The sequence below is a fragment of the Alligator mississippiensis genome, chromosome 5 (genome assembly GCF_030867095.1).
Source record: "Alligator mississippiensis isolate rAllMis1 chromosome 5, rAllMis1, whole genome shotgun sequence".
In the NCBI taxonomy this organism is placed as follows: Eukaryota; Metazoa; Chordata; order Crocodylia; family Alligatoridae; genus Alligator; species Alligator mississippiensis.
In genome coordinates, this window is record NC_081828.1 from 157,543,931 (window position 1) to 157,558,450 (window position 14,520).

The window sequence follows — 14,520 nt, forward strand, 5'->3', positions numbered from 1 at the left end:
TATAGTCCAAATGTTATTGAAAACATGTTTACATCATTATAAAAATTAATGTATAATTAAAGAGCCTGTCCAACCTGAAATTATGATTCACGCCTTATTTACCAAGAGGATAAAGTTATTTTTAGCCTGCAGCTATAATAACTCGGCCCCCTATTGCTTTCAGTCTCTTGTGCTGTTCTGCTATCCCAATACCTAATCACAAATGTGACTGTCATATATTCATTTGCTGGAATCATCTGTTAAGAAAAAAATAAAGAACTCTTCAACTGGAGATGGATTGATAAGGTTAAATATAAAATCATTATATTTACATCTTGGCATTTGTAGTAGTATAACTAGGGTGGAGTGAGTAGGGCACCAGCTCCCAGTACTGATTTAGAAGAGGCACTGTGCCAGTGCTGTGGCAGAAGGGGCTCACCACCCTTGATCCCCTCCTATTCCCCGCTTTCCAGCATCTTTGCCCAGGGTGCTGAAATTAGTAGTTACACATCTGGGTATTTCTATGCATTTTTTTCTCCTCACAAATCTACCCAAGTAACAAACCTCAAAGCCACCTGCAGATGTGGGGACTGATTTTTAAAACTGAAACCCTGATGCAGCAAAGCAGAAGGAAGAGCAGCAGTCCCATGGAAGCTGATTCTCTTAACAAATTGCCTTCCTTTCCTGGGCTAGCATATAGAAGACCCTATTTTCTGATTTTCCAAACCTAATTTTCTATGATTCTAAGAACAAGAGGTAACATTGCACTTAATAATGCTCCTCATTACAGACAATAATATTTCTGATTTTGATTTCATTTGCACCATTTATAGACCAATGCAACTTCAGCAGAGTTACCCTTGCTTTATATTGGTATAAAAGGAGAATGAGGCCCTTAGTGTCATAGAGCATTGGATTAATGATTTTATTGGTGATACCTGCTTGGACCTGCCGGCATCCTGACCAAAGCAGTGTGCTGTAGGGCTGCGCGAAGCTTTGGTCCCTGATTCGATTCAGCGGAGATTCAGCCTGATTCCGAGTCGAATCAGAGGACCCTTTAATCTCTCCAAATCAAATCGGAACCCTCCAAATCTATTCAGAGAGATTCAGAAAGATTCAGTGATTCGGACATAGACACAACTTTAAATATTTTTTCTACCTACCTCTAGGTAGCAGGTGGCTCATGAATGCTGTGATGGTGGGGCTCATGGAGTGTCCCACAGGAGCACGGGGGGGTCCCAAGCACACTTGCCGGTGGACATGGAATTGGACCGGAAATAATTCCAGTCCACTTCTGGATTCGCCACCAAGCATTTGCAGTGGCCCCCCGCACTCCTGTGGGACACCTTCATCCACCCTAGCATCGCTGCATTCACGAGCTGCACTGGTACCTCAAGGTTCGTAGAAAAAATATTTAAAGCTGTGACTATGTCCAAATCACTGATTCTCTGAATCAGTATCGAATCTTTAGATTTGGATTCAGCCAAATCGAATCAGGGACAATGATCTGAATCAACAAATCGAATCACTGTCCCTGATTCGGGCCGAATCCAAATCAAATAGGGCCTGCTTCACACACCCCTAGTGTGCTGTACACCTAGACTAAACAGAACACAGTACAACTAGACCAGCATACTACATATAATGCAAAGTGAGTGAAAAATTACCAGACAGACTTTTCAATGAAAAAAATTAAACATGTTTAAATCTTGCTATTGCAAAATGAGCTATAAAATAGGTCATGTAGCACACAATGGCAAAAGGAAGATTTATAATTATGGGAATGCTTGGATGCTTATTGGTGACATGAGTCATGTAGCACATGCAATTTTCACACAATATGTTGTTAATAATGGATAAGGATTTATCAGTATATTATTATAGGAAATGTAAGGACAGTATTAAAGCTTGTTTCTTCACTGGAATCAAATAACTTATTGACCATTGTATTGCTTATGAATTAAGATATTTTATGCCACTACTACTAATTACATCTTAGTACATATTAAATATTCTTAATGCCAATTATATTCTAGACCAATGCTGTTGACAATCAGGGAGCCTATTCATTGTTGCACTAGTCTGTGGTGAGCAAGTCAAAAAGGGACTATTTATCCTGGCCATATGCATGGCACAAGAAAAAACTACTTCTGTCATTAGGAAATTGCTAAGAATTACCCCTTGTTAACCTACAGACCACAAGCTATTGTCAGAGTTTTCCAAAGTCTGCCTGGTCTCAGGTGGTCAGACACTCCTATGAAGAACATAATGCGTATTTAGGTACATGGGGAATTCCCAAAATACGAATTTAGTCAGAGTTGAGTTTTTTTTAACCCTGTGAGTGCTGCCTATTTTGAGAAAACAATTGGAAACAAGCTTGGGTTAAGAAGTTGGGAGCTCAATTAACATTTTTTTCTAAAATGCCCAGAGGCCCCATGAGATCAACTGTATCCAAGGAAGAGTAAACCAGAAAGGAATAGTAAGTCACTCAAGAACCACTCCTTGTTTGTCCTAGCAAGATGATGGAAAACAGGAATATGAAGTAGCTTGGGACAGCATAAACATCAGCAGCATGAGTTTCCTTTTCCTGCCTCAAGAAAATAGAACAAGGCCCTCACTTCAAATAGATTAGGAGAGCTTGAATCTTGCCAACTCTTTTTAATTCAAAGAGCAAGTATCTCTGAGCATGTAACTGATTGATTGTTCACAAAACCTTCAAAAATCCAACAGTGGTATGAATGGAAAATCCAATGGCACATTCACCAAAAGTTAATTAGATATTGGTAGAAGAAATACATTCATTATTTCCTATAATTAACTGAATAGCTGCCATGTACTCCATTGCTGGAGAAGGTATGGAGACCCACAGCAAATCAGGCCACACTGACCTTAGGAAAATGGACTTGGTTGCACCCTGGGTAAATAACAGATTTTTTGCTTTGTGGCCATACCACAATACACTGGGAAAGCAGGGACAGTGTTGAGTGATTCAGCAAAATATTTAATATGACTCAAAACAGAATAGTTTATAGTATTTTGTTTTCGGTTGTTTAACCCATTTGTTTCAGAGGTTTTTCCCTTAACTTATGGTAACATGTAGATGAAAAATATCATTAAAAAATATGGAAAGTTTTGTTTAAAAATCTTTAAATGTTTAAACATTTTTAGAAGTTTCACCATTTTAGAAGAACTGATATTAGCCAAATTCAGTCTGAACTCTGTCTCCCCAAAACTCCATTTTTTAAATATACTGTGCGTCATCAAGCCCAACCAGCTGTACTCTAGATTCTGCAGGTCCTGTACAATAAAAAAGATACTCATACATATAGTGTCATTATTTAATGATAGGCTTTTCTAAGTACATCCACTTTTCCCAAAATAGTTTTCCTTTCTAGAACAGACTTAGTACTAGTAAAAGTGGAGTATTGCCTGCTTAATTACCATTTAAGGCATTTTAACATTTTATAAAATGATCCTGAAAAAAGGACAAATTTACAATTGAAATATTAAAATAAAACTTGTGTTTTATAAATTACAAGAGCCTTAATTCTGTTTTCCTTTTTCTAGAGATTGGAGCTTGTCTGTTATATGGTATTAAAGATAGTAATAACTTTGCTTTTAAGGGAAAAGATAAGTTAATTGAGATGAACTGGAGCGCTACTGTTGCTTTTGCTGTTGGAGCCCAGTCCAGCTTCCTTGAAGATGAAACAATACAACCATACACAAATGGAAAGGCAGAAGAACAGCAAAGATAAAACATGTAGATTCTGCTTCTGTTGCTGGTTCTTACTTGCAACCTCTTGCATACCTGGCAAATTTATACCAGTTTCTGGACAAGGGCTTACAAAAGTGTTTAAAACTGTGATTTTGGTCAGTTAGGATGGACTCTTGTTTGCATTAGAAACAACTAAACAGTTAGAAAAGAGAAGAAAAAAGGTAGGAGATGGAGATATGAAGGTGGGAGTTACAGAAAGAACCCAAGCTGTACATTCCTGGGGAAGTTCAGGATTTAGCTGAGGATGGTGAAGGTGGTAATGTCTGCTGGGTCCCTCTCTTGGACTCAGTCTCCTTAAGAAATCACTCAGGATCAGGACTACCATAGTCCAAAATCATCACAGAGGATTATAAGAACCACAGCCAGGATAATAAAAACTGGTCCTTTCAGTCCTCTTATAATGTAAGCATCAGTGACAAATTGAGGACCTCAGAAAGAGTTGGTGAAGAGAACAGACCATCTTCTTACAGTATTTATTCATATACCACAAGCACCTTTCCCCCCAAAATTGGCCTTCCCAAAATTGTGATATATGCCTTAAGCGGAGAAGCTGATTTTCTATCCAGAATGGTAGTAGTGGCATTTCTATTCTGATCCACTCTCCTTTTTAATGGTCTTGAGGCTCTATTAAATCAAGATATCTTTTCTCCTTTTGTTTGAAATAATTCTTTTAAAACACAGCTGATGGACATAGGATCATAATTTAATGGCACATCCCTATGGACTACGTATTTCAGACAGACCTGTGGATGCCCAATTCCAGGACCTGACCAATACTCAGGGAAGTCAACAAACATACATTGATTTGAATGGACCTTATATTTGTAATTTTGGAAGACAACTTGTTCTGAGATGCGTAATATGACAGTTTGACCAGAAGAGTGCATATCCTTGATACTTTATGTCTAAATCCTCATAAGAAGGTCAATATAAAGAACAGAAACAAGATGTAAATTCAGGTTGGACATAAGGAAAAACTTCTCTGTAAGGGCCACCTGAATCTAGAACACAGTCCCAGCAGAGGTGGTGCAGTCACCCTCCTTGGAGGTGTTCAAGGTGGGGTGGGACAGGCACCTTATAGAGTTCATCTGAGCCCAGTAACTTCCTGCCCGTGGCAGGGGATGGGACTTAATGATCTTACAGGTCCCTTCCAGTTCTATGATTCTGTGATGCTTTTGTTGAACTGTAGTAATAAAACATACTAGTTGTTGTGAGTTCTGATTGCCATGGCCCTCAAATTTACCTAATTAAAAGCTCTTTCATCATAAGGGAAATAGCTGGAATGCCAGCGTGTTTGTAATAGAAAGCAGTGTTTGTTAAATACATTTGCAAAACACATTCTCAACGTTCTTCAAATACATTTTTAAAAAAAACGGATTAATATTAGGAATTAAAGCATTTGGGACTGATGTCACAGTTAATCCACTTTTTGTTTTCTGATCATATAAAAGGTGATAGTTTCCTTTCTTTTACAGCTTTTGAGCTCAATTTAAGCTTAATTTGAGAAAAATGGAAATAATTTCAATCAGAAGGTGTATTTTATTTACATTAGCCATGTTTTTCTTTTTAACATCAAACATCTTGTGCCTAGATGAAGGAGCAAAGTTCAGTCTGCAGAGCAGAGAAGATTATGATGATAAATATTCTGAGGTAAGACTTGTACTGATATAACATTATTTCAATAAATGTGGGTCTGATCCTGCACCAACTGAAGTTAGTGGCAACCTTTCACTGACTTCAGTCACACAGGATCACATTCCATGGCATTAACAGTCTAATCAAAGCTTTTTGAAATAAATGTAATGAAATCCATTTGCTGTCACATGCAGTGGGCAAACCAATTTATGGTTTCTTGCAGTATATCCTTAGGATCAGGTTGACATTTATTCTGAAATTATTTTTGGTTATATATATAAGGGACCACAACGAAAACTGGCCTGTTTTATAAGCATGTCATATCAAAGATATGTTACTAATCCAAAATTAATAAAAGGAGTACTTGTACTATTCAAAGAATAATGAGAAATTGAAAAATAATGAATAATTCTAATGTGGTAAATGGATTTAAAATGCTATCCTGATTGATCATGAAACCCCTTATTTATTGTACCTCAATAGCTTTCAAATTAAATTTACACTATATATCTGAAAAAAAAAAATTCCTGTCTTCCAGGCAAACACTGCTTGGGAACTGAGAGTCAAGCTATGCTCTTTTTATCTCATAAACAATTACTTGCCTAATACAGACTGTGCAAGCCAAAATATCAGTATAATTAAAGTTGTGCAACCCCACTGTCTTCAAAGTAACTTTCTCTGCTTCCACAGAGATAGAGAGATAGAGGTTGGTCCCACAATTAGAATTTAATTGACAATATTATTGATGATGTATGAACTAAAATAGAACCTAGTTTCTGTTCCAATAGCTGTGTTAACTCTTGCAGTGCAGTGCAGTGCAGTGCAGTGCTAAGGGAAGTAAAAATTCAGAAAATGTACAAAAGAATGACCAGTATGAAAATTATCTTAAAATAAATAAAATCTTATTTACTAATTTTCTTTTAAGACCAATAAATGTATATTTTGTCCATACTTTATGTATGCAGAGACAATACAGACAGTGACTTTTTTTAATATAATTTTTAAGTCAATGATTGTTTTTAAACTACTACATCAGACAGTTGAAATGTTGGGGTCAGTTTTCTGGTGCACAGGACCCAGAGGCTGGGGTTCTGCACTGGCTGACTCCATCACAAGACAAGGCACTCCAGGACAGAGGTGGGCAAAATGCGGCCCGGAGGCCAGATGTGGCCCACCAGGCCATTCCATACGGCCTGTGGGGCCCCTAGAAATTTTGAAAATTAATATTAATCTGCTCTGGGCCGCCTGTCATGCGGTCCTCGATGGCTTGCCGAAACTCAGTAAGCGGCCCTCTGCCCAAAATAATTGCCCGCCCCTGCTCTAGGACCTCCTACGTGATCATACATTAGTGGAGGTTTAGCATAGAGTTTTCTCATAAGCTTGGTATATGCCATAAGTCAGGTGTGGGGATGCAGCTCTCCTAGCTTTAAACCAACAGAGCTATACTTTATGCCAGGGAAATTCACCAATGGTTAGGCAGAGCACAGGAGACTGGAGCACAATGCAGGCTGTATTATAGAAGATGCAGACCAGGAAGTAAGGAAGCAGATATGAAGTAATAGGAGAAAAATGAAAATAGACAAATATATGCAAAAGGAAGGGTCAGTGCCAAAGGAACAAAATAGACAAAAGTGGTTAAGAGAATAAGCCAAAGGACAAAGTGTGCTTAACCCCTTGGCTGAAAGGAATTATCACGTTAAAACACCTAAAAATACAGAAATGCTTTCCTAATGTGACTTTTCCATGAAAACAGTTGCTGATGTTGCCACAGAAATGTTATATCTGCAATAGCTAATGGAAAGAAGTACTCTCTCCTACAGTCAATCATGCTATGAGAAAGTTTGTCTAATACTTATGGCAATTCCCCAAAGAAAAGTGGCTATCACAGCAATCTGAAAATGAACTCTTATGTAATTAGTATGAAGCCAGCATACTGTACTAATATATATAAAAAAGATGATGGTATCATTATGTTTAATTTCAGTCCAGTGACAACATCTTAGAAGAAAAGCAGAGAAGTCTAAATTTTGAAGAACTGAAAGACTGGGGATCAAAAAACATCATTAAAATGAGCACCCCTACTGTCAACAGGATGCCAGATTCAGTTGCTAATTTACCATTGAGGTTTGGAAGAAATTTTCAGGAAGTAAGAAGCATTAAGCCAATAGCCAATTTGCCTTTGAGATTTGGAAGAGCTTTTGGAGGCAGCCTTTCTAGATATGCCTCTGATTTATCACACAGGTTTGGGAGATCTCCATTTGTTAAAAGTTCTGCTAAATCACTTGCAAATTTACCACAAAGATTTGGAAAATCACTGCTCGTCAATCTACCTCAAGATGTCCAAGTATCTGAACAAGGTAATAGCAGGTAAATGTTTATACAAGTGATTCTTAACATGTTTAGACTAAGAGAATCCTTTCATAATTTTTTTAACTTGAGCAGCACCCTATTTCAAGAACTAATTTATTACAGTGCTGCTTACCTCTTTGCAGAGGGGCTTGACAGTGGAGGCGGGGGAGCAGCCAGACAGGGAGGAACCTGACCCCGAGCCCATGCTTATCTTCTCACACCTCAGGGCACCCTTCGAAGAATTTGGCAGCACTGGTTTGTTTATACCATGCTGGAATGTTGTAAGGATCAGATCCAACCAGCATTACTCAACCAGTCTCCATTGGGTGTTTTGATAAGAGTTTGATTAGTCTGCATAAGGATGGTAGAATCAGGGCCAAAGTTTGTAAAATTAAAGAAGCGTTATTATGAGAGGTAGTCAGAAATCATTTATGAAATGTTTTGGCATCAGAAAATGGCAATTCATTAAAACAGAAACTCTGCAGGAAACAATTGATTTTGACAAATTACCCATTTTGAGAAATTTTAGGGAAAAAATTCAGACTAGAGCATCCTACTTCAACTTTTCAAAGGCTAAATATCCCAGCTTCTTTTTAAATAAAAAAAAAATCATATTTCTTGCTTAAAATTTTTTTTCATTTCAATATTTAAGCTAATTATAGTATAAAAATAAAATGAGAAGAAAAAGTTGGAATTAAACATTTTGAAATCGTATTGTCAAAATAGTTTTGACAGAAACAAAAATTTTGATACAAGAGATTTTTTTTCAGATTTATAAAAATATTTTTAATTTTCTGTCCAAATTTCAATGGGAAGAAATAAAATCCCCAAAATCACCCTAGTGGAGAAAAATATTTTCTGCCTCTCTCTGGTGAGCATTTGCAACAATAGTTTTCCACTGCATATCTTATTTTTGCACAACCTCCTGGTTTTAGATCTTGAACTATTCCTCAATCTCAAGGCCTGCTGCAAGGCTTACGCTGACACTGCACTGTTTGCCTGAATAAAACAGAAGCAAATTCCAATTCAGAGAAGATCTGTGCAGCATGAGACAGCCAGTAGTAGCAGTATCTGACATTTTCAATCCTTTGTTAATGTCTGTCCTGATTATAGCAGATTTTGTTTTGTATTTCTAACATATCTAGGAATCTGAATTCTAACAACTATATTAAAAAGGAATGCAATTATGAAGACTGATGCCAAAAGAACTAAAAGTGCTGGGATCAACATTCAAAGTACAAGGTGATGTGAAGGAAATGTGGAACAGAAATACCTTTATATTATTAATACTATTGTACAGTGCTTTGTGTTTTACAAACACTTGAGGTATCTTGTAATGGTAACTATAGTGATTGTTGTTTATGTCACCGGCAGTAGAACATACATTTTAATTATTTCTGTATGGTTGATACCCTATCAGTTGTTAAAACTGATTTTGAAGAATAGCTGTATAACTGGAAACATTTTAAGCAAAATAAATAGAAGTGTATTGCAACTAGAAGGAGCCTACTTTGTTTGTTTGTTGTGAATAAGAAACAGGAACAATGATAGAACTATTGCCACCTTCGTGTTACATGTAGCCAACAGAGTCAAAGAAAAGCATAAAAAGAACTACTACTATTGTTGTTTATGAAGCATATTTGGATATAAAGCTGAAAGGTGACAAGCAAAGTTACTAATAAAAACTAGTTTCTGAGACTCCCACAAAGGAACACCAGAGGAACAGATGACATTTCCAATTGCCAAGCTTCTTTGACAGTGTTTAAGATAATTCCCTCCCTACTGTCATTAGAAATCTAAGCTGTAAATATCCCCTTCCTTTGCCAAGTAAATGACATTACAGCTACTAAATGCACAAGCTGACAGAGGTATTCCATTCCAAAGTAAACATTTTCATGTCATAATTTTATCAAAAACATGCTTTTCTTCAGCAAATTCCTGTGCTTCCATTTAACCCAAAATTTAATTTTGAATAATTTTTGAATGACATCAGATTAAATACTCTTGAATTATATGAACATGGAAAATAAAAAGAATTCAGATCCCAAGTTGCAATGAGATCCTTTGTTTTCCTTCAAAATCAAAAGGAATTTTGCAGAAGACTATGCTATCCTATAGATATACATATCTATATAGGTCTTCTGGCTGTAAATAAGCAGAGATGTAATTGACAACACAGCAGAGTGTGGTTTGTATATGCTGATGATAATTATGTCATTAACCTAGACAGAGCTCCATTCTATTGCACTTTGGGATGTATTATGTCCCTTGGCAGATCATTTCTGATGAAGGTATCAAGGTCGTGGATCATGCTGGCTACAGTCTGTAAGCTTCATCTTCTGCACCTGCTCTGTATGTGTTTCCTGTAGAAAGATTGCATGTGATTTCATTTCCCTGGTGATGCGTTCCAGCACTGATTGAGTGAGGTATAGACTTCAATATTACGTTGAAAAACAGTCAAGCTTTCCCTTTGCTCTGGCTTATCCTGTAGTTAGTATATCCAAATTGGAAAGTATAGTGTATTGAAACTGGAAAAATTAGAAGTCCAATTACCTTGGTGTAGTGACTTTTAGTTTTGCTTTACTGCTACTCATGGGAAACACCATGAGAAGGTAGTTGCTGTTGTCCCCATGCTATTCAATGTATGCCAGAGTATGATCCTAAACAACAAGAAAATAAAGAGTTGTGGAGAAAAAGTAGGTATTACATAAAAATTCAACTACATTCCATAAATGTTATAAAAGTTAGAAGTTTAAGAGGGCAGAGAGCACTCATCATAGATTAAGAGATTCAGAACTTGAGTCTAAACCCATCTTTAGACTCCTATTTTTGTAAAGTTTTCAACACCAAACAGCTCCTGTTGAGGTAAATGGATCTCCACACCAGCATTATGTGAGATACATTTTAGGATCAAAACAAATAACATTCTGAACTCGTCTGTGTTTAAAATCTATGTACAAACCCCTGGTAAGGTTCATGTTTGGTTACGACACGCAGCACTGAAATGGTTGAGTTAATGACATTCCTAGAAACTTCTCCCATGGTCATGCTTAAAGACATTGGTCAGCAAATTATTCAGTATGGATGAAATCTTGACTCCATTGAAATCAGTGGGAATTTTGCTATTGCTTTCAGTACTGGTAGGATTTCATCCTTACTCTAGTGCAAGGAATGTATTACTGATTTATAGGCAAATCAGAATCAGTCCTGAACTTCTTAGAACTATCAGTTGTGTACTGATCCTCCAACTCTTGTTTGCTTTCTGTTCACGTGATGTACAATAAGATTTGCAAGAATCCCTAAGCAGCAGTACTAGCTGCCTGCTTATAGTTCATATCACCTAGCAACAAGGATCAGCCATACACAGATTGGCATTAATGATGGCTGCAATGGGAGAAAAGCAGTAGCCTGAAAGTTGGCTCAGTTACAGACACAATTAGGTTGCACTCTTACTGCACGCTCTGCAGGACAGATACAAGAGATGGTTGCTGATTTATTTCCCCCCAGCAGATAAGGAGCCAGTGAAAAGTACATAAAGGAGAAATTATGTGATGCTGTGCAAAATTTCTCCCTGGTTTGAGTGTGTATGAGCCAGAAAAACAATCACTGGATAGTGCAGAGAGAAGAGAAGTGGGCTAGAGAGGTAACATAGAATAGATACAGTCATCGCTCACCAGATTATTTATTATTCATATACAGATATTATTCATGAATTGGGAAAAAGCAAGGAAAGGATTAAAGTAAATCAAGAGATAGACTAACAGGACTCACAGGCATGAATTCTTGTAGGGTTCAGGAGCTCGAATCATTCCTTGCCATACACATAATATTTATGCTTGTCATTAAACTCTCCATGCAAAAAAACAACACCAGGCTTATTTTAGATTCTGATTTAAACTTATAAAGTAGACAGCTGACGATCCACTGGCTAATTTAAAGGCCAGCAAGCTCATCATTTGATTCTCATGTATTGTTTGGTGAGATTTAGTGGAATGTAAAGAGACAACATTGTTTTACACTGAGAAGAAGCCAAGATTTACAAGCATTTTTCATCCATAGAGAAACTAACATCTTATTTGAGCCAGAATGCAGGGGACCAAACTCCATCTGGTCAGTAGAACACCAACAATTTACTTGACTGAGAATCTGGCATGCAACATCATAGATTTCATTAAAGATTGGCAATCAGATTAGCATTGGCCTACTTTTACTAAGCATATCAGAAATGCCAGCCAACTGGAAATTTTAAACTGCCAAACCAAACTCTTTAATGAAGCAAATACATATTCCCCTGCAATGTTTGCAACCCAGATATTATTAGTGTTTTAGAATTAGGAATGGTCAGGAATTTTTTAGCTAATGTTTGCTTGTCAGAAAATGCCAATTCATCAAAAAAGTTAAGCAAAAAATGGTTATTTATCTTTCAATAACCTTAATTCTTCAAGATGTTCTGTGCATGTGGATCTCCCTCATGATACGCTCCTGCCCTCTGTCGGTGCACTGGGAATGCTTTCACCACTGGTGGCTCTGAGAAGTATGCATATGCTCTTATGCTGTCCCTCGTGGGGGCATAAAGGACAGAGCAGCCCCAACCACCATATACTTCTTTTCCCTCCTGGAATCCAGGTAAGAAAAGTCCAAGCTGTGTGTAACTGGTGTTCGCTCGGTGGCATGCAACTAGGTGTGCTGGGATCTAGTCCTTGCACTCTGGGGCCTTGTTCAACAGCCAATGCTTATCTTGATATCTACTCTTGTATACTAGGACTCCATTCTCACCTACCACGACTTGGATTTTATCTATTTAGTCCAGAAGGCTTCCACAGGTCTTCAGGCAAAACTAACGGCTGTTTCCTCAGGGCTCATACCTCCCCTTTCACCACGGCCGTTCACCAGCCAGATGTTACCTCATAAAAAGCTCAAAGTCATTTTATGTCAATTCCATGTCACTCATTATACTCATTCAATTAACTCAATAAAGGCTTATCATAATTTATAAAGGAAACTGTGTTATTAATGAACTCATGATTAGATGTTTTCTGGTACCATATCTTTATTCCTTGTCATGTATCTTTTCCAGGAACACCATAGTCTGGGTCTCACTCTGGTATCCCATTGGCCAGTCTTGGCGTCCGTCCCCTCTCTGGGGTAGCCTGCCTATGCTGGGCCAAACTTGATCCCTCAGGCAACTGCTTTCCTCTTCTTGGCTCCCAAGTTTGTGCCTGTCTTCCTCGGCTTGCCTGCCCTGATGCCAGTCTTCCCTGGCTTGGCTCTGCTGGTTCCAGTCTTCCCTGGCGTACAGGCACAGCTGCCCTTGCCAGTCTTCCCCAACTTGCCTGCTCTGCTGACAGTCTTACCCAATGTGCAGGCTTGGCTGCCTTCACTGGTCTTCCCCAGGTTCCCCGGGATGCTGGTTTTCCCTGGCATGCAGGTTCAGCTGCCTTCGATGGTCTTCCCCAGCTTCCCTCTCTCCAGCTGTTTGCTGGCTTTCTTTTAAAACCAGACTGCCACTTCTGGCCAAACCAGAAGCAGCTGACTGCCCCCCACCCCCACCCCATGCACAGCAGCACATGCTTTTAAAGCATGCTGGAGGCTCAGTGAGACTCGTCCGCCACTCTTCTGATGCTGCCAAGGCATCCTCCTGTCAGTGAGCAGGTCCCATGGCCCTTCCTGGGCCAGCCATTTTCTTCTCAGGGTCCAGCAGTTTTCTCCTTGTCGGTCCCTGTTCAGGGTTTTCCTGGAGCATAGTTCCCACACTATGATGAAGCGGGGCAGGTCATGGGATCCACATGCATGTCACATCTCAGTGAACTGTGTTACTCATTTATTGTAAGGTAAATAACTGTTCATGCTCCCTTGAGAGCAGTGTAATCTGCTCTTTAACTGTCACAAGAGGAACCAACACACAAAATGTAGCCGTAATATAAATTAGTAGAATGTAGTGCAGACAGGCAAAAACTGAAATCCAGACAACAATTAGATAAAACTACATTGTATAGTTAGATCCTGTTGAATGGAAGGACCCATAAGTCTGTCTGAAGAATGGGTCTAGCATTCATTGGGATCTTTCTGAATAATAATAGAACAGATGCATCCATGCCAGAGGTTTACATTTAAGATGCTTTTTCTTCACTTTCCATAATAATCTGGGGAATTAGTGGGAAAAGAAGGGATCAGGGGCTCATGAAGGCATTCACTATTGTTCCTGGGTACTTCCCTTTTAAGAATGCAAGAAAGGACAGTAGCATAAATAAGGCCTTAGGCAACGCATAGGGGAGCATGGGGGGGGGTGCATGTGCCCCCCCTGAGATTGGCCCTTGCTGGCTGGGGAGTGGGAGAGACAAGAGAAGTGCCAGCCAGTGCTTCCCCCTGAGATTGGTGCCACTAGCACTTCCGGTTTTGCCGCTGGTGCTTCCAGGGTCACTGATCAGCTGCTGGGAGACCTCCCCCTCCCCTGGTCGGCAATTGGCCTCTGGGGGACCCCTGCAGTCAGCGATCAGCCACTGGTGCCCAGACTCATGGGTGACTGGAAGCACCAGTCGCCCATGAATAAGGCAGGGCAAGGGCACCACCAACCCCAGAAGCTGACTTAAAGGGAGCGCCACTATGGCCCCTTTCCCCCAAGGAGTCTTTTCAACAACCAGGGCAGCCCTACACAGCCCAGCCATAGGGAGCCAGGCTCCACACCTTGTAGTGTATCTTTGAGGGAAGAAAGTGAAAGAGGTAAGTGGAATAAATACCATCCCCCATTTCAGGCTTTGCCATGGGAGCCACAGACACCCAAA

General features: G+C 39.1%; 1 protein-coding gene across 1 annotated transcript; it reads left to right on the forward strand.

The window, feature by feature from the left end:
* Window positions 1-5,248: 5,248 nt before the first annotated feature.
* Window positions 5,249-7,760, forward strand: NPVF (neuropeptide VF precursor). The gene is made up of 2 exons (XM_006275122.4): window positions 5,249-5,404; window positions 7,374-7,760. Exons 1-2 carry the CDS (start codon window positions 5,264-5,266, stop codon window positions 7,758-7,760), a joined length of 528 nt encoding a protein of 175 aa, XP_006275184.2. The 5' UTR covers window positions 5,249-5,263.
* The last annotated feature ends 6,760 nt before the right edge of the window (window positions 7,761-14,520 follow it).